This window comes from Melanotaenia boesemani, chromosome 5 (genome assembly GCF_017639745.1).
Source record: "Melanotaenia boesemani isolate fMelBoe1 chromosome 5, fMelBoe1.pri, whole genome shotgun sequence".
NCBI lineage: Eukaryota > Metazoa > Chordata > Actinopteri > Atheriniformes > Melanotaeniidae > Melanotaenia > Melanotaenia boesemani.
Genome location: NC_055686.1, coordinates 34017056 through 34036770, shown reverse-complemented (window position 1 = coordinate 34036770; position 19715 = coordinate 34017056). Strand labels below are relative to the sequence as shown.

General features: G+C 39.0%; 1 protein-coding gene across 1 annotated transcript in view; it reads right to left on the bottom strand.

Annotated features, from left to right (window-relative positions):
* Positions 1 to 2063: 2063 nt before the first annotated feature.
* tbc1d14 (TBC1 domain family, member 14) overlaps positions 2064 to 19715 on the bottom strand; it is a 51248-nt gene continuing 33596 nt past the window's right edge. Inside the window, 11 exon segments of the mRNA XM_041984837.1 lie at positions 2064 to 4590; positions 4592 to 4606; positions 4776 to 5034; positions 6730 to 6839; positions 7736 to 7864; positions 12161 to 12232; positions 12393 to 12484; positions 12578 to 12658; positions 15990 to 16096; positions 18743 to 18860; positions 18947 to 19029. Coding sequence (XP_041840771.1) covers positions 4543 to 4590; positions 4592 to 4606; positions 4776 to 5034; positions 6730 to 6839; positions 7736 to 7864; positions 12161 to 12232; positions 12393 to 12484; positions 12578 to 12658; positions 15990 to 16096; positions 18743 to 18860; positions 18947 to 19029 — 1114 coding nt within the window. The 3' untranslated portion in view covers positions 2064 to 4542.

Below are 19715 nucleotides of genomic sequence, written 5' to 3'. Positions count from 1 at the left end.
GGAGGGATTTTTATTCATCAAATACTCCTAAGGACAATAAATGATCATGAATTTCCTTCATCTGCAAACAGCCTGTGTAAATGTGAGAAGTTTGTTCAGGTCTTCAGAAATTGCTCCGATTTATGATCCAGGATTTATGAGCTACTTCTACATGTCTTGTGAAACTTTGAGCTCCTTTGTTTAATTTTTAAAAAAGGACAAAAAAAAAAGAAAAAAGACATCCACTTACATCTCACTACTACTCACTCAATTTCAAATTAGCCTGCAATCCACAAGGTACTTTTAGCCCATAAAGGTCATGCTAACAAACTGTTTTCTTTAATAAATATGTAGCAAGTATAAAATTTATTGTCTCATTTAATATGGAAATTGTACGATAATTTAACATTCAAGGCAACTTTATTCATTGAGCCAATTTATTTGTAGCCACGTACACTTTGGATATCAGCAGTTATCAGAATAAGAAACAATGGTCTGTGTCAGTACCAGAAGCTACAGGTGAAGCTACTCGAGCCACGTGGTGAGATGCTCCCGGAAAGTTTCTGCCTATTTCGTCTTAACACGTACATTCACACTAAAACACTAAAACTTATTTTCTTCATCTGGACATGGTATAAAGAAAAACTGCACAAATTCCCTTAAAACAACTCCAGATGATGGTCAACGTTCAGATATCATGCAATGGTAATTCCTTCATCTCAAACCATTAATTGAAACTATCTTTGGCAGCAGTGGTGGGTTTACCACAACGTAACATGTCTCAGATGACCGATCACTGAGGAGACCAAGTAGTAGAGGTCTGACACAGAACTTTGTGGACTTTGTGGTAGCAAAACCACCTCCTGATAAATGCAGGGATGCAAGGTGGATTTTTGGAGACGCTGGTTTGCTGTCCCTCACCAGTGAACATGGGAACGGACATTGAACGAATACCTGGTGTTCCCCTCAACAAAACACTGGACTCACAACATGGATGCACTGTACAGGAAGGGTCAGAGCAGGTCTATCTTCTGAGGAGTCAGCTGTCTTTTGGAGTGAAGGGGGGTCTCCTGAGGACCTTCTCTCTGTGGTGGCATCAGCCATCCTGAGTGGTGAGGTCTGCTGGAGCAGCAGAATCAGACAGAAAGAAGCTGGACAAAATCATCAGGAAGTCCAACTCTGTCCTGGGCTGTTCTCTGGACGTAGTGAATGGACTTCCATGCTGGACCATGAGTCCCACCCCTGCAGGACTCCTTGTCTGCTCTGGAGAGCAGCTTCAGTGAGACTGATGCATCCTCGTTGTATGAAGGAGATACCGCAGTCTGCTGTCAGACTTTACAATGAACAGAAGGAAACTGTCTTTACATGTTTACATACTCACCCTGTCAGACCAGATACTATATATATTACTTATTGTGTGTGTTCTTTTTTTATATCACCTGTACTGTTGTAAAAAGTACCGCTACGACCTTCCTGACCAAGGCCAGCGTGACTCCCTAAAGATGAGTCTGTTTACGGTTACTCAGAGGTTTCCATCCCGAGATGGAAGATCGTGTCTCTACTATTCACTCATTCTGCCAAGAGTTATTTAACATTTTATTTATCCATAAAGTGAACAACCTTTAAAATGTAGGACAAAAGTTTGGTTCTTGTCAACCTGAACGTTTTTTTCAGAACGAATCCATACTTTTAACTTTTACCTGTAATTGTTGATGCACTTACACACACGGAGATACAAGTTTTTAAAAACGTGTTCAAGTTAGAGAACTTATGTCCCTGTACAAGTAAGGAAAAGCTAGGTTTTATATTCAAATGTATTACAAAGTCTTTTAGCTTCGAAAGGTTTTAGAAGACATTTATCGGAAATGAGATAAACAAACAATGAGGGGGAAGAGTGGTTAACGTGGTTTACCTTTGAAGGCAGTGGATCATATTTCATGTTTGCAGCTCACTTTGAGCAAGAAGACTTGTTGCATTACGTTAATTAGCATAACCACAACCACCGTCCTCTTCTTACAGCTGCTTATAAGTCTCATTGTGCAACATTTACACAATTACACATGAAAAAAAGACAACAAAGCAGCTTCTGGTTCAATATGTACATATTTTTATTATAATAAAACCATTTATATACATTTCAAGTGAGACACAGTTTCATGATGACCCACGTATGACTATCAGTCCTCTACAGTAAACGGGTCTCTTAAGAAAAAGAAATTAAAGTCAAGACAATGCCAAATAAAAGCAAGACATCCGGCAAACAGAACTGATTAAGCAACATATTATTTATTATTTAAATTTAGTTTAATTTTAGTTTTTAAGTGCGTGGATTAAAGACTGAGCAGGTAGTGTTGACAGAGCCGACAATTACACTGAGGCTTTATCGATTATGTAACAATTCATCAATAAGATCTTTGTAGAAATGTTATTTTACTGCGGACGTACAAACAGAAAAACACCTACAGGGCAACTTTAGCATAGTAACATTAGGAAGGGAAAAAACAAATAAAAAAGACAGAAAAGTGACACCTGACTGACAAAGTGCTGATGGGAGGCACAGCTCAACTCAAAGGCTGACATGTTTGTGCAAAAAGCTTTATTGCAGTCCTGCGGTGCGCGACCACAGTGGAGGAGTCGGGGGAAGGTGAGGGGGTGCGTCTACTAGCAGCCATGAAGCAGCCGAGGCGACCATGAGAAGGTTGTGTTTCTAAAACACATTTCATACCTCGGCTGTGTCAGATGGAGCCGTTCTCACCTCTATTTTAATATCAAAGATGTCACAAATGTTACAGGAAAAGAAAAACTCCACCTCACAACACACGAGGAAGCAGCTTCACGAGCAAAAAACACGACAGCTCCACACAGTTCATCTTCTGATTCATTTTCATCAACTTCAGCTGATAAAATGGGCTTTAGAAGACAGAAAATAATCCCTTTATGGGAACATTTGCAAAATATGATTATAAAGAAGGACTTTGTGAAGTCTCTCTTCTACAGAGATGTAAATACAGGCTCCGCCCACCTCTGGTCAGGGTGAGTGACACTTTTACCACAGTGTGAATACACCATCAGGGCCACAAAAGCCTGACGGGTGACAGTTTACACCGAACAACATGCATGAAACCTGCAGCCAGAATTTCGTTCTATTTTTCTAGTGGTTACAGAGGTGGGTCAGAAAATTAAAAAGAAAAAAATGAGCAGGTGCATGATGGTGTTGCAGGAACGAGGACGTTAGTGGTCGTTTGCGGGTTTAAACCTGCTGATTTGGTCCAACACAAACTTGGATTAAAGTGCGTAATAACCGTTAGCATTAGCACGCGATTGCTTCAGCTTGCATCAAAACCACTGCACAGCTTTGAGGAGATCATAAAAAACACCATAAACAGGTTTAAACTGCAGAGTTTGTCTGAAAACCTGCAGGTTTTCTTTTAAGTTAAAGTGGCGTCTTTTTATACATCTATGGGTTTACATCTGTTTGCAGAATTAAAAACATTTTAAGCCTTTTTTTCAGCATTATGCATAAATGACCCACAAACAGACATTAAAATCAAGGGCTGTAAATTAGGCTGTTTTATGTGAACTTCACTGGTTTAAAATGTTTGCTTTTTTCGTCACAATCTCAAAAATAAAACATGATAAAACAGCTCCTTCAAATGAAACTGGGAAATTCAACCTCTAGTGGAAAGATTTTCCCATCTATCAGGTCAACGTGGCGTATACAGCAACGCCTACGACTCTATTGGGCGTTTTTAAAAACAAGTTTGCACATGTTGGATGGAGAAAAGCTTGGTTACACGTCTTATTTTAACTGGAACGAGTCCTGGTTACGTTTCGTTTATGTTTTCATAAATATTAAATAGAAAGACATCATGTTAAACATCACGACTGAGCTCAGACAGATCAGGCGTCACAGGGAACCGACTTCTGGATTGTGCATTTTGTTTCAGCAACACTTTATATTTTTATTTTCCATCTTCATGGATTTTAACCTTAAAAATGGTCCTTCAGAGGATTTGACTTCCTGGAATGACTGAACACAAATCTGACAGAAATGAACCTCAGAGGATATTGAGGAATGATAACTGATGAGCAAACAAGACCGATACAAACTGATATTCCAGCTGCCACAGAAAGGAAACCGTGGGTTTAAGTCATAATCACCGTGAATTTCCCTGACGTTTATTCGTCTAAAGACTGAAGAGTTGTGTGTCCTAAAGTAAAAAGAAAGGAGTGCTGACAGCGGAGGATTAGGCGCTGAGTGGAAAAGGTGACGTAGTAACTGTGGAGGTCTGAGTCAGCCTGGTCCGGACATGGGTGTGCGAGTGTGTGTTACATTCTTCACCTTTTCCCAGCTACAGTTTCCAGTTCCCTGCTGGGTTTTAGGGCTGAGAGGAGGTGGGTGGGGGAGTGGGAGTTAAATAAGGCCTCATTTTCCTTTTTTCCCACAGCCCTGCCTCATCAGTGACAGACAGACCCTCCTTCAAGGTGCTGGTTCTGGTCAGAGCAGCTGGATCACAGCAGCTACAGCTTGATTCGGCTGGTTTGGTTCCCTCTGATCTCAGCTCAGCGCTTCAGCACCAGACTGCCTTGCTCCGGATTTCTTCTGCTCCGTCAATGTCTGCAGGACCTGAGAGGATGGAAGAAGAGGGCAGGAAGTGGTTGTTGCGTTTACTGAATGTAAGATTAATTAATGAAAGATGAGAAAAAAAAGATTTGAATCATTAGAAAGAAGCAGGATGTATAAATTCTAATAGATGCATGTGAGAAAAGCAGCTAAAACAAACGATAAAACCCACCTGTGACCACTTCCTGTTGCGGCTGTTCATGTGAACAGCAGCGATGTGCTGGAAGAGCTGCTCGGCTGGGATGAGGTCGGGCAGGCGGGTGAGGAACTGAGCCATGTGGATGAAGTCCATGCAGGTCAGGACGTCCTGGTAGAGACGCAGCAGACCCAGCGCCGTGCGGAACAAGAACTCCTCGCCGTCCCTGCAGAACACATCCCAAACCCGACAGGCCAGGTCCAAAGGCAGCGACTTGCTGTACAGAGTGAAGATCCTGCAGGAGGAGGAAGACGAGGATTAATCCTGGTTCTTTTTTGATGAAGCCTAAATCGAAATGAGCTCTCCTCTATGTGACAGTCTAAACATTTATTTCCTCACAATTTATTACTCTGTCATATCAACTTCCAGTCCTGGTGATCAGGGCGTGCCTTCATAATTAAGAGGAAACAGACTTTGGTCCAGTTTGGCTCTAGAGCTTCACTCCCCAGCTCCAGCTTCTTGTTCTTCTAAATAAAGTCACTTCCAGTGGCTCCATCCATCCATCTACTATGTTTTGTAGAAATGATTTCTGTTACTCTATTCTGGCTATTTCAGGATGTGATTAGCTTAATTCTGTTATTTCTTTTTAAGCTGAATTTCCTTCTTTTTTCTAACTTGAAGGCGGTGGAAACATACTACAGACACATTCAAACTGATGTCTGACTGCAGCGTAGAAGAGAAAGGGCAGACTGGCTGGAGATGATAGGAAGGCAACAGGAAGTCAAATATGAACTGGTTCCAACCAAAGTCTGCAGAACAGCATCTCTGAACACACAACACATCCAACCTTGAAGCAGATGGACTACAGCAGCAGAAGTCCACACCAGGTCTGATGAGTCCCAATTTCAGCTCCACATTCAGATGGTAGGGTCTGAATTTGGTGGAAACATCATGAAAACATGGATCCTGCCTTCTATCAACGGTTCAGGTGTTGGTGGTGTAATGGTGTGGAGGATGTGTTCTTGGCACATTTGGGTCCCCTTAGCATGGTTTCAGCCCACCTGAGTATTGTAGACTAAGTCCATCCCTCTATGGACGGACATCCAAGTTTCCATGAGGTTGGAAATTATTTCTTATGAACAGACTTGTATGAACACATTTATTGTAACAGGACTAATGTGGATTTGTTGAATTAAAATTAATCTGCTTTAAAAATGATTATTTCTGTAAAGTGCTTTGAGTTGATTTTGTTGTGAATTGGTGCAATACAAATAAAGCTGAACTGTATTGAATTATGACTACAGTGTCTTCTGATGGCTACCATCAGCAGGATAATGCACCATGTCACAAAGCTCAGATCATCTCCACCTGCTTTCTAGAACATGACGATGAGTTCACTGGACTCCAACGGCCTCCACAGCCACCAGATCTCAGTAGAGCAGCTTTGGGATGTGGTGGAACGGGAGATTCTCATCATGGATGCAGCCGACAAACCTGCAGCAGCTGTGTGATGCTGTCATGTCAATACGAAGCTAAATCTCTGAGGAATGTTTCCACCATCTTGTTGAATCTATCACACCAAGAATTAAGGCAGTTTTGTCAGTAAAAGGGGTCTAACCCATTACTAACAAGGTGAATCTAATAAAGTGGTTGTGAATGTAAAAATGTCTCGATGTGTCATATTACGTGAGAGGTCTTAGTAATAGAAATTTCCACTATAACTATAGAGCCCACTGAAACAGACCCTGTCTACACATCAGCCCTTCCTGTCTTCTCAGAAACACACAGTAACTATAGCTGTAGCTCTTCAACAGGATGGAGTACAAAGTGCACTCTGCATGAAGGCGGAGAGCAGATGCCTCTTCATCTCTCCAACAGTAAACTGACAAAATGGCAACTAATTAAAAGGGGTGATCACCAAGTTTTTAGAGTTATTTAACTCTAAATTATGGAAATAAAGTAAAAATGTTTGAGACAAACATAGACTCACCAGTCGATTAAATAAATATCAGGGGTCAGGTTGTTTTTCTGGAAATGTGCAAAGAGCTTTGGTAGATTTTCTTCAAAGAACACTTCAAATGCTGCAAAGTACGTCAACATCTGTGGAGAAGAAGAGGTGGTCTTAGAGAGAAGCATACACAAAAACCACACTGTTACTGAGTCATGTGTAGAAATGACTGCAGAGCAATGAAACAGGCAGCAGAGAGGATGATGGGAAATAATATCTGATTATTGTGTTGTCACAATGTTGGAGGAAGTTAAAACACTCATGTACAGACAAAACAGAGAAGCATCTGAAAAATGATCAGCCTGAGTGTCTTTGGTTTTAGATGATGGTGATGATGATGATGGTGATGATGGGCTCTGACAGACAGATGTGGTTGTTTTGTGATATTTTACTGTAACTAATAGATTCATTAAACATTAAAGAGGTGGAAACTGTAAAAAGTACTAAATTAAGTTTTTCTAGTTAACTGGAATTGGAACAGCCGGTACTTTGTAGAAACAACACACAGCTCAAAAGTGACCAAGCCTTTTCTCATCTGCACATCATTTTCTCTAGAGGAGAAAAAATACTGGCATTAACACAACCACTATTTACATATTGCCATTTACAGCTATTTATGCTAATATTTACCTTCTATCCTCATAAAACCAGCTCCACTGTGGCCTTACCATATAAAGTCTCTAAACACTACATTTTGCAGCTGGATTGTAAACATCCTGGATGGGATATGAATGCCTGGAAAACTTCCTAGAGGGTAATCTATCCATAACAATTTACCCCAAAGAGCTATACACTACCGTTCTTAATAAACTGTGCACAATAAAACAATAGCGCTCAGCGCCAGCGATCTAGTGGAGTTTTAAGGGTTAATGTTTTTTTTTTTGTTTTTTTTTTTTTTAGATCGGCATAAACCCACTCAAAAAATGTCAAATGAAAAGAAATGATACAGATGAAACGGGTAATGTGTGTATTGTGTGTGTGTACTGACAAGGCTGTGGTCGACTCTGAAGAAGGCCATCTGACAGGGCTTGTTGAGCAGGTTGGCAAAAGCTATGAAGGCGTCGGCCGTGTCCAGATTCAGGGTCAGCACTGCTGCGATGAAGGACATTCCCTGCACCTGAACGCACAACCAAACACACACACGGTTTGTATTACTACACAACATACAGAGGTGTTAGTGCATCTATGTATAGAACGGTGTGGTGAAGTTGGTGTGTGAAACTGAAAAAGTGTCAACCAGCTTATACCTGTAAGAGACGAACGCTGCCTCTGAAAAGTTTCCTATATGTAATGGTAAAAAGTGCAAGCTGGAAAGAAAGTCTCAGACACAGAAACCTGCTTGCAGAGGTGAATGCACATGTGTGTTTGCACTAATGGGTTGGGGTCATTGCAGGAAGTCACACTCATCTCAACCCTTGTTTAACCAGCAGTGTAGGGCTGCGGTGGGGAGCATGAAGGCAGACAAAGCATCTAAAAGCAGGGTTTAAAACTGCAACACAATCTCAACTGATGCAATGTGACGTAAAAACATTCGAGACCAGCAGTCGCTTCTCAATCAGCTCACTAATTCTGTAAAAAGTGATGTTTTTAAAGCCAGTTTCAGCTTCCAGAGTTTAGTTACACAAAGGTAAACACTGGCAAGGTCAGACGTCGAGCGAAAGTCAGAAAAGGTTAGCAAGTCTCCATGACATGAAGAAAAATGGTGGATGGAAGGAAAATATTTTAGGGTTTCCAACACCTACAGACAACAGAAATGGGTGTGTAGTGGAGACCGACAAGGCTTGGGAAAATTATGATAAGATAAATTAATATATCAATTATGTATTCGTCAATTAAATCTGAAAATGAAGAAGCTGATTTTGGCACTAATTACAATGGATTTAAAACTCTTCTTAATAATCATCATGTTTCTTTGCTGTTTAATCAACACAAACAGAAGTCCTACTTGTGTTTTCTACCTCTATAAAAAACATAATGGTCAACCATTAACTTCACTGGGTTTGATCAAAATATGATAGTAAATCGATTCAGTGGAAAAATAATCAATGTTGCCAATCAGCCACAATCCCATTTCAATCCGATTCAGGATCCAGAGATCAGTATGTGATGATATAACATTCTGATTTATCACTTTTCACATCAAATCACAAAAATCAACTAAAATATCAAAATCCATTTTTTTAAAGTTTAATCAGTTCTTTTAACATAAATATACAACGCCACATTTTCTGTGTTGAGCTTCAAAATGTTCACGCCATGGAAAACAAAACTGAAAGAATTGCATTGTTTTTCCATATTAAAGCAATACTACGCAACTTTCCAACCTAAAAACTGAGCGTCTGACTGGTTTTTATGGCACACTGACGTTTGCTATGTACATTCATGGAGCCGTCTTTGCCCTGCAGCGTCTGAAAGCTGAGGAAATGCACTTCATGACTGTGTTCCAGCCTGAAATAATAACTTTATCATACAGGAAGGCATGACGAAAATGTAGGTAGCTGCCACTGACAGTACACACAATGAACACTAACAATAAAATCATATGTGAATATCAAAGCAAAAACTATAATATCAGTCATACAAAATCCAATATATATGTAGACAATATTACAGAGGGCAGTGATGAATAAAACCAATAAAATAAAAGGTCAATTTACTATATTGTTAGTGTTCAGCAGCCTGACAGACCATGAAGCATCACATGATAGCTGCATTTTGCTTTATGGCCCCACTTCAACCACCAGCAACTGGATATCAACACATTGGGTGTCTTGGATGTGAACTGACAGCTGATTCAGCAAAGAAATGCAAGAAGACATCATCAGAAGAAGACAGTAAAAGACGGGCGCCAACATCAGAAGGACTTTTACAGTCGGTAGATCTCAGAGAAGAGACAGGATGCAAGGCGGATGATGGATTTGTCGCCATTAGGGGGCACCAAAGTCAGAAAATCAGACGAAAGTTGTGTAGTGCTGCTTGAAATATAATGAATATAATGTACGCCAGCGCTACTCAATTCGGTCCTACGAGGGCCGCAATCCATCAGGTTTTCCATGTATTCCTGTACCAACACACCTGAGTCAAATTAATGAGTGATTGTGTAGAACCTGATTGGCTGTTAGAGCCACCTAATTTGACTCAGGTGTGTTGGTGCAGGGATACATGGAAAACCTGCTGGATTGGGGCCCTCGTAGCACTGAATTGAGTAGCCCTGATGTACGCCTTACTCCTATTTAGTCTCAAACCAAATATTTTATAACTTGGTTAAATTAAACAAGCTAGTAGAATCTGACTTTATCATAGTTACACACCACACTGTTGGATATTGACATTTTCCTCATTAATTGTTTGTTCTTAGAAAAAAAGTTAACAATTTGACTTTTTATTTATTTATTTTTTTTTTGACTGCATCCTACAAACAGGTTGATATTTTCCATTTGGATCGATGCGATTGGCTCAATCGTTGAATCAATATATTGTTACTTTTCTATTTTACAGAAGTTAATTCTATTATGTACAACTTGCAGCCCAATTATCTGCCGTTCAGTCTTTTAGAGAAATGAATAAACATAATAAGACTATCACAGATTTACATAAATGTCAAAAAAGGGGGAACACAGCAAAATAAACAATAAGAACAAGATTATTGTCCCTCAGCCAGAATCAAGCAACCACAGCTTTTTGTTTACAAACTGGCTACATAAGTGTTTCACAATAATCTGTTAGATAAAGATGATTGAGGGTCAGTTCAATTAATTTTTAACTTAAAATATCACAGCTGTGATGCACCTGAGGAATCAGAAGGAGCTGTAAAAATATTGCAGAATCACATAAAAAAAGATCCACTCATCTCCTCCCATTTAGCTGAACTGTAACTCGTAAGACTGAGTCATCTCAACCGCATACAAAATGTAAATTTCTTTTGTTTTTTAGATATTTATAGACAACAGAGGTGTAACGTGGGATACTGGAGTTTTTGCTTTGCCATTTTAACCATTACGCAAATATTAATCCAGAAGAACTCATATAATATTTCAGGTTTAACCACAACATAATATAAAGTTTACACTGATAGTTTTTTTTTCCTGATTAAATGTATTCACTGATGGAAAAGTGCCCCGTGATAAACAGTTATATAAGTTTTTCCAGATTAATGAAGAACAATGCACCACCATTGGTCAAAACAGAAGCTTTTTAACATATTTCCCTTTATAGACCCTCCATGGGAGAAACGTGGACCAGTATCACTGGGTCACATGTTCTGGTGTCACCCAAAGGATTTCCATTACTGGGACAATAGCTTTCACATTCAAATATCCCACACAGATCTACAATCCCTTTAAAACCTACCACGGAGCACATTTTTACATTTCTACATTCTTTAGTGCCGTTTTGTAGAGAATTTTAATTTGCTATACATTAATACAACACTCATATTCCATGTTTTGATATTATGTATATGTGTCTATACAAACTAAACAAATTACTAAAAAAAAAAAAAGGTGACGTAAACCACAAAAAATGAAGGCTGTTTATTTTAGACATATTTTTCTAAATACAGAAATGTCAAAGCCGTATCCCTCAAAATTATAAATATAAAAAGGTTGGACAAGATCCTTGCAAATTTTTTTATTTTATATTTTGATGTAGAAAGTGGCTCATATTATGCTTTTTAGTGAGCACTTTTTACCAAGTTTCTGAGGACCCAGTAAGGGAAGGAAACAACGCTCTGGAGCACTGAAATGTGATATGAAAGTCTAACTCCTCTGCTTTTATATGCAAAAGGAGTTATTTCTCAATCTTATTTGGCTGCAATTCTACAGGCATTCAAACACTGAAATGCAAACGTCTTAAAGGGTTAACGTAGATGCAGCTGTGGTAGTTACTGAAATTACTGACTCAAGTATGGTTTCATTTACCAGCATACTTAGATGGAGATTGATTTACTCAACTGAAAACAACACGTAGCTCCAACTTGTTAAAATCTAATATTTGAAGCTGGAAAAAATAAGATTTCTATTTTAAAAACTCAAAAAAAATTCTATAGAACCAGACAGCCATTTATTGATTATTTCCACTGCAACATTTACTCTGATGGTCAGTTTTGGGAACAATCGTAAACTTCATTATAAAAAAAGAAGTTTTCTTAATGCTGTTGTAGTTTTAGGTATATGAATGTATAGGCATATCATTTTAACATCAATTTAATTGAACTATATTGAGCTTAATCTGTAAACATGTACGTATAAATTAATATTGTGTTTGTATTACTGTTTGTTGTGTATTATGTTCAAAACTAGAAAAATCAGTAGGGTTGTAAAAAAAAAAGACATTTTTGTCTTTACATGGTTGTAAATACGTAATCATGTATATCATGTTTGTATCATGACATGATATGGTAAGAGGGACTTACGTAGCCAACGTCCGGCCGGTAACAAGTGTAAGCTCCCAGAATGCTGTGCAGCACATCATGGTACGGCCCGCCCTGATGATCAATAAAGGAATAAATTAAGCCAAACAAGAAAACACCCATGCTAACACACCTTTTCCTTTATCTTCCAGTCTGAGCTCTGTTCCTGTGCCTAACATTCTGACTTTTTCTTGAATTAGAAACATAAATTTAGGTGCAGGCGTCTCTTACTGACCTGCTGGAAGATGCAGAGTTGTGGGAAAGTCCTTGAGATGTCCAGCTTGATCAGCTCAAGGCTCGATTCCCGGTCTGAAGAACCTGAAACATCTGGAAGACGTGGCATCATGTTAAACAGAAAATAAGCCTGGGAGATAAAGTTACAGTCAAAAGTGAAGGCCAGAGTTTTTAGTTAACCTTTACCTTCAGTTTCAGTGTCTGTGCTGGGAGCTGCTGTGGTCTTCCACTTCTCTTTTGCCCGGGCGAGACAGATGCTGTACAGCTCTGCAGGGACAAAGTAAAATCAATATGAGAGAAAGGAGGAGGAGGGGGAGAACATGATGACTGGACAGACACCACCTCAGGTTATGAAAGTACTCTGCAGCAGCAACACAATAGGTGATTAAAGGAAACATCTCCCTTCATTTCAGAAGACATTTGTTTCTCTGCAGAGCGCTGGAAGGCCCAGCCTTAGCTGGGACCTGTGGCTGCCCTCTAGTGACGACATCCGAGTAATGAGCCCTGTGAGATGTAACCAAGCTGGTGGCCTTGATCTTATTTCAGCATGCTCAACACCAGCAGACTGATGACGCCTGCAGGAAGCTTTACGTAGGCTCAGCTCAGATAAGAAACTAATATTTCACATACTGGGACGTGTTAGAGATAACTTATCATGTACATGGTAACAGAAACCGTTCAGGCTGTTGCGGTGAGACAACAGTGGGGATAAAAGATACTTTGATTGGGAAAGGAAAAAATTTAATGACATTTTTTAAATTGCACTTTTCTAAACAAATGTTACAAAGTTTTTAACACAGCAGCAGATAAAATAAAGGTAAAAAACTAAAAACAATAACAAAAAACTAAAAAAAACCTATAAATATAAAAATATATACAACTGTATATCAATAAATAAAGTTAGTAAAATACATCAAATAATATTTAGATATAAATCACAAGTCCTCTGATTCTGGATCACCTCACAGCTTCCCAACAATTTTACATTATGTCAACACTTGTCAGCCCTTTCTTGATAATATTCTTTTTATCTTTAGATATGAATACAATTTTTATTGTTTACATTAATCCTAATTAGCACTGACCTCCTTGTATAAAAATTGTTTGAAGGATTTTGACTGATGCACGAATTCTATTTTACCTGGAAGTTTAACCAAGAAAAGTGAGCTCTACCAATTTCAGAAAAATATTTAAGTCTGCAGAATCTTAGATAACATTTAGGCAGCTGCATGACTGCCCTAGCAGTACAAATAGATAGAAACTAATATAGTTAGGGAAAAAAAGAGGATCTGGTAAGGTCAGTGTGGATGGATGGATGGATGAACTTAAATAAAAAAATGTCATGAATTTAAATAAAATAATCAAATTCAATTAAAATAATAAAAATTAAAAACTTCCAGCATGCTTCCAGTGTGTAGAAGTTGTAGAAGTAGTGAGATTTTTGGAGATTTCAGTAGTTGCACAGGCAGAGGTTTAATGATCTATAAGAGTTAGAGATTAATCTGACTACGGTTAAATAACTGGCACAGTTACAATAAATAACTTCTTGTTTGTGGAACAACCAGACTCTTTTTTTAAATTATTGTTTCTTTGCCTCAAATCTGTCTTTTTTGTTTTTCTATGAGACTCAGGGAGCATAAAGATTAAAATCAGATCTCAGAGCCTCAAAAGTGCAAAGGGACCTCAAAGGTAACAGGAATGCTAGTACAAGTGGTAGAAGGACTGTAGCAGTAATAAAACAGCTCAACTTATAGTATATTCACCTAAATGTCACTTAACTGCTGCTTATGAAATGATTGGAAACCTTGAAGTTATTGAACAGTGTGAATTTGTTCTGATATGCAGAACTGTAGCTTTCTTGAAAAGGATGAGTAGCACAAAGCAGAGCACTCCAGCTCAGCAGTCTGCATGTGAGAGCATCTCTAATCTTTAATCTAAACCCAACCATAAACCAAGTCTAACCCTGACCCTAAAACCAAGTCTTAACCTTCAAACATCACTTTGTACATATCGGAACAAAATTGCCGTCCCCATGTTTAAAGAGGTCCCCGTATGTAGGTGTGCAGTCAGGTACTGGTCCCCACAATGTAGGAAAAACACACACTCAAACATACAGAGTGCAGGGACTGATGAATTAAAGTTGGTGATCTTTTAGCAGGAGAAGAATGACTCCTCAGTGTGTGTGTGTGTGTCTAATCTCAGAACTGATTGAAATGCTGCTCATTGTCTCCCGTACTGAGGGAATCAGTGGACCGTGTTCCTTTTTAATCTGGATCCTCCCAGTTCTCTCCATTTTACTGCCACTGATTCAATTACACACACAAGTACAAATTACTACACTTGTCTGTGTGGAGTGTGACTACAACTCATCCTGTGGGGATATAAAATCGGTGTACACAGTTCCAGAGGTGGAACCAGACTAACGTCAATGAAATTTGGATTAAGGATCGAGGTTATGGTTTGGTATGTAAATATTATGATGGGACAGGAAATCAGCACAGAGATGTTTTTTTATTGACTCCTAAAACTCCAAGCCTTTTTTTGTTTTTTTGCTATTTTTATCCACCTGTTTTGCTTATTTTTATGTAAAAAATGTTCAATTCTTTCAAGCACAGTGAACATACAGAAAATTTTTTCAGGGTAGCCTCAAGCAAACCTTTTTTTTTTTGTTTTTTTGTCGTTTTCTTATGGGTATGTGTTTCCGTTATTGAAAAAATCAGTACTTAACACACAGATTAACAGTGACCAAGCCTTTTCTCATCTGCACATCATTCTCTCATGTCTTGGCTTTTAGAAGAAAAAATATTGCCGTTGAAACAAACACACAACAAAAACTATTTACATAATTGAACATTTTCCTCTAGCTGGTTTTTGCCATTTACAGTTATTTATGCTACTATTTACCTGCTATCCTCATAAAACCAACTCCAACTCAGCCGGCTTTTGGTGCCACCGTGCATCAAAACCATCTTTTTGGCTTTAGTCCAGCCACAGAAGAGCATTATTTTTGTTCTTTTCAGACACACATATAACTTTCTGCTAACTTGTTGATCTTTGGCTGCTCTTGATTGAACATTATCATTAATTTAAGCTCTCTGATTGGTGGAAAGTTTGACAGGAAGTGGTTTTATAATCATTTCTGGGTCAAAATAGAGGTATCATGGCGACATAATTGTGATAGGGGCCTGTTTTTTTAAATGACAAAAATGTGATAAGTTATGGTTTTATCATGGATAACTTGTAGATTTACTGTATAGTCTCTGAATAAACACTACATGTTGTTTTTTGGATTGGAAACATCCTGGACAGGATATGAATGCCTGAATAAACGTCCTTAGAATACATAAAAGGTAAGTTATCCATCACAATTTACTCCACAGAGTTACACACTACTGTTCCTGAGAAACTGTTAACAAAATAAGCAAAAGCGCTCGCGGTTGTCAGCAATTTAATGGAGCTTTAATGCTAAAAGAAGGAAATGGCCAAGCTGGTGTGTTTTAAGTCAGAATGCAAGTTGAAAAAATGACTTTAGTGAGAGATTTCATGAGGTTCAGTTTCTAAATAACATGCGTAAACATACTGATTCATTCCCACGTACCGTGTGTGATGTTGAGCTCGTTGCCCACCGCCAGGCTCCACACTTTGCCTCTGACACTTGGGGGGATGCCCTGCCACCAGAGGTCCCTCACCCGTCGAGATGTACACCTGCAGCAGGGTGACAAGTGGGTTGAGTGCTCAGAAGAGCAAACATGTCAGCCTGGTTGATACTGTGGTAAAATTTGAAGCCATCATATTTAAATATCAAACAAGGCCACATGGTGGCAGTCATCTCCTCCACTGCAGCGTTCACAGACTCTACGTGAAGTGCAGGAAATGTCTACAAGTAAAGCTCACCTCCACCCATCTCTCTTCTAGTTCTTGTGTTATATTTAAACCATGTTGCACAACTTGTATTGTGGCATTAAAGAGACAACAACAAAACAGCCTGGTGGAGTCACATTAGTCTAACAATTATCATCGTTTGAAGAGATTTTAACAGCATTGTTAGACATCGTGAGAATTAAAAAAAAGGAAAATCACAAAAGATTAGTTAATACCAAGTATTACTAGTATGACTAGTTTGGACACTGCCATCATTAAAATGTAGGAACTGCGCTTGTTAAACAGGTTACACAGAAAGCCACACATGGTGAAGTACTGAAGGTCATTTGCTTGGAAAATGTACTTTAGATTTTAATCTCCACAGCAACTCATTTGTATGTTAAATTTCTCTTAATGAACAGATTCATGGCAGATTTAAGTTGTGGCATCTCTGCTGGAGACATGTCTCTGTGGAGGCTGAACTAAGTTTGAGAATTTAATCTGATCACATGAGCTTCTTAAAGGAAACCTGCTGCTTTTTAACCTTCAGCCTCAAAAGACCCATGGTACTTAAAATACAGTACTTTGTCGTTTCCTGTAGATATGCAATCACTGGCCTCTTTATTAGGTCCACTTTGCTTTTACCAGGCTGGACTCCTTTTTCCTCCAGAGCTGCCTTCATTCTTGGTGCCATACATTGAACAACAGGTTGGAAACCTTCCTCAGAGATTTTGCTCCATATTAACATGACAACATCACACAGTTGCTGCACATCCATGATGAGAATCTCCCGTTCCCCCACATTCCACAGCTGCTCTACAGGATTGAGATCTGGTGACTGGGGAGGCCACTGGGTGTACAGTGAACTCATTGTCATGTTTAAGAAAGGAGTCGGAGATGGTTTGAGCTTTGTGACATGGTGCATAGCCTGCTGATGGTAGCCATCAGAAGATCATAATTCAATACAGTTCAGCTTTATTTTTATTGCACCAATTCACAACAAAGTCAACTCAAAGCACTTTACAGAAATAATCATTTCAAGCCGATTAATTTTAATCCAACAAATCCACATTAGTTCTATTACAAAAAATGTGTTCATACAATCCTGTTCATAAGAAATCATTTCCTAGCTAACATGGATGTCCGTCTATAGAGGGGGGGCTTAGTCAACTACAATACTCAGGTGGGCTGTGATGTTCAAACCATGCTAAGCGACCTCAAGTGTGCCAAGAAAACATCCTCCACACCATTACACCACCACTAACAGCCTGAACCGTTGATAGAAGGCAGGATGGATCCATGTTTCCTTGTGGTTTTCACCAAATACTGACCCTACCATCTGAATGTTGATTCGAATTAGGGTGCACAATTATGACCAAAGTAATGATTACGATTATTTTGATCAATATTGTAATCACGATTATTAATAACGATTATTCACCGTGTTTGGAAAAACATGTATTTTTATTGCACCAATTTTAAGCAAAGTATGTGGCAACAACTTTTAGTGAAAAATTAAACTTTAAATTAGAATAGATGATAAATAATACAAAAAAAACAAAAACATTTACATTAATTTTTGAGAAGTTAATGTAAATTATGGAGCTACAAAAGATGCAAAAGAGCCGTTCGGGAGCCAAAAGAGCCGGCTCTCTGAAAAGAGCTGAACATCCCATCACTAAGTACTACCGTGAAGAGGGATGTCGTGAGAAAGGGAAAAATTGATGAAAAGACAACCTAAAAATGTTTAGAACAGCAAAAACATAAAATTAAATTTTCTTTGTTTTTAAGTAAAATTTTTCTAAGTGTAATTTGTTTTTTTTTTTTAAATTAGGAGTCTGCAATATGTCAGAACAGTTAACTTTTTGAATATTTATGTCCACACTCTTCATTAATAGACATTATTATGTGATAGTAAGCCAGCGAGGGATCATCCAGCAGCAGCTTTGTACGTTTCATTTTCAGCCAGGTCATGAAACAGAGGCGATCATCTCCTGCTCTGAATGCTGCTGCAGCGTGAGGAACAAGCCTCTTCTGGACAGGGGAGGAGTCTGCAGCACCCAGTCCTCATTGAAGAGTAAACTATACGCTCAGTCTCCAAAAGTCTCCAATATCACCAGGAAAAGTCACTACATTTGTCGCTAGTCGCTTTTTTGAGAAAAAAAAAAGAACGTCGCTAAAGGCAAGTGAAAACTCGCTAAATATAGCGATGAAGTCGCTAAGTTGGCAACACTGAGTACAACTAGCTGCTGACTGTAAAAGGTGTGTGCCCTTGTTATTTAGGCAGCTTAATGAAGCATTGGCCTTGCGTTCTCTCCCCTAACATCAGCAAATTATCTTTAACATGTCTGTCATGAGCTGCTGCCATGGGATTGGCTGATTAGTCAGTTGTGTAACTATCAACTGGTGTACCTAATAAAGTGGCCGATGTGTGCTAAAAATCAGAAAAAAATCCCTGTGTGAAATAAGTCTTTCTGGTGCTGAACTCACAACGTAGTCCAGTTTGGTAGAATCTCTTGGTTCCAGGTTTGGGCTGCTGTACCGATGCTCTCTTCAAGCTTACATCGATCCTCCAGCTGCTTCTTCCTTCTCTGAGCTTCCTTCATTTCTACAGAAAAGAGGAGGTTAAGGATGAAAATAGGGGAAAACAGAAACTAAATCTGAGTAAGATAAGAAGGTCCCAGTAAACCTCACCTCTCTTCTTGGCCTGGGCCACCATCTCTTCATACTGCTGTCTGTGCTTCTGGGCCTCCTCTGCAGGCTTGGCAGGCAGATTTCTGTAACACACATACATGCATAAAATAGGTTAGCAGCTATGTGCTCTCTGAGCTTCACCTGCATTATTCATGATGAGATGAGCAAGCTTGTGGTGTATCACAGGTTTGGTCCAGTAACTTTATTATGTTTGCAAAGTGACGTCCCAACAGAACGAGCTGAATGTTTGCACTAAAGTTGGAGTTTAAAAGCAGTTCAAGTGTGTGTCTGAAATAACTAAACACTAAAGTTACTCTTAACTAAAAACAGCAGCTGAATAACATCACACCTACAGTCATGGGCCGGTTGTTCAAAAAATGTACTGATCCAGAATTCCGTTTTTTCAGGATTACCAAATCCAGATAACCAGCATTTAAGGGGCCTTCCCCACGACGCCGGATTGCAGCAAAACCGCAAAAGTATTTTAGCAAATCACCCTTTCATCTCCACGAAGCCAGGGATTAGCCTCCATGAAACAGAGCATGTCTGAAGCCATGAAGTGGATCGGTTTGAGTCCTCTACCGTCTGCTGTACTGTGCGTACAGAGAAGCCGCACAACTCGAGGATATGACGTCAATGTGATGAACATGCGCCGATTCCCAATCCACCCTTCCTCAAGTCTTTATGCTTTATAGTCAAGCATTTTTTGAAGAAGCAGCTCAACTTCTTTATTAGTCCAAAGAAATGTTTCTCTTTTGCTTTGCAGTGA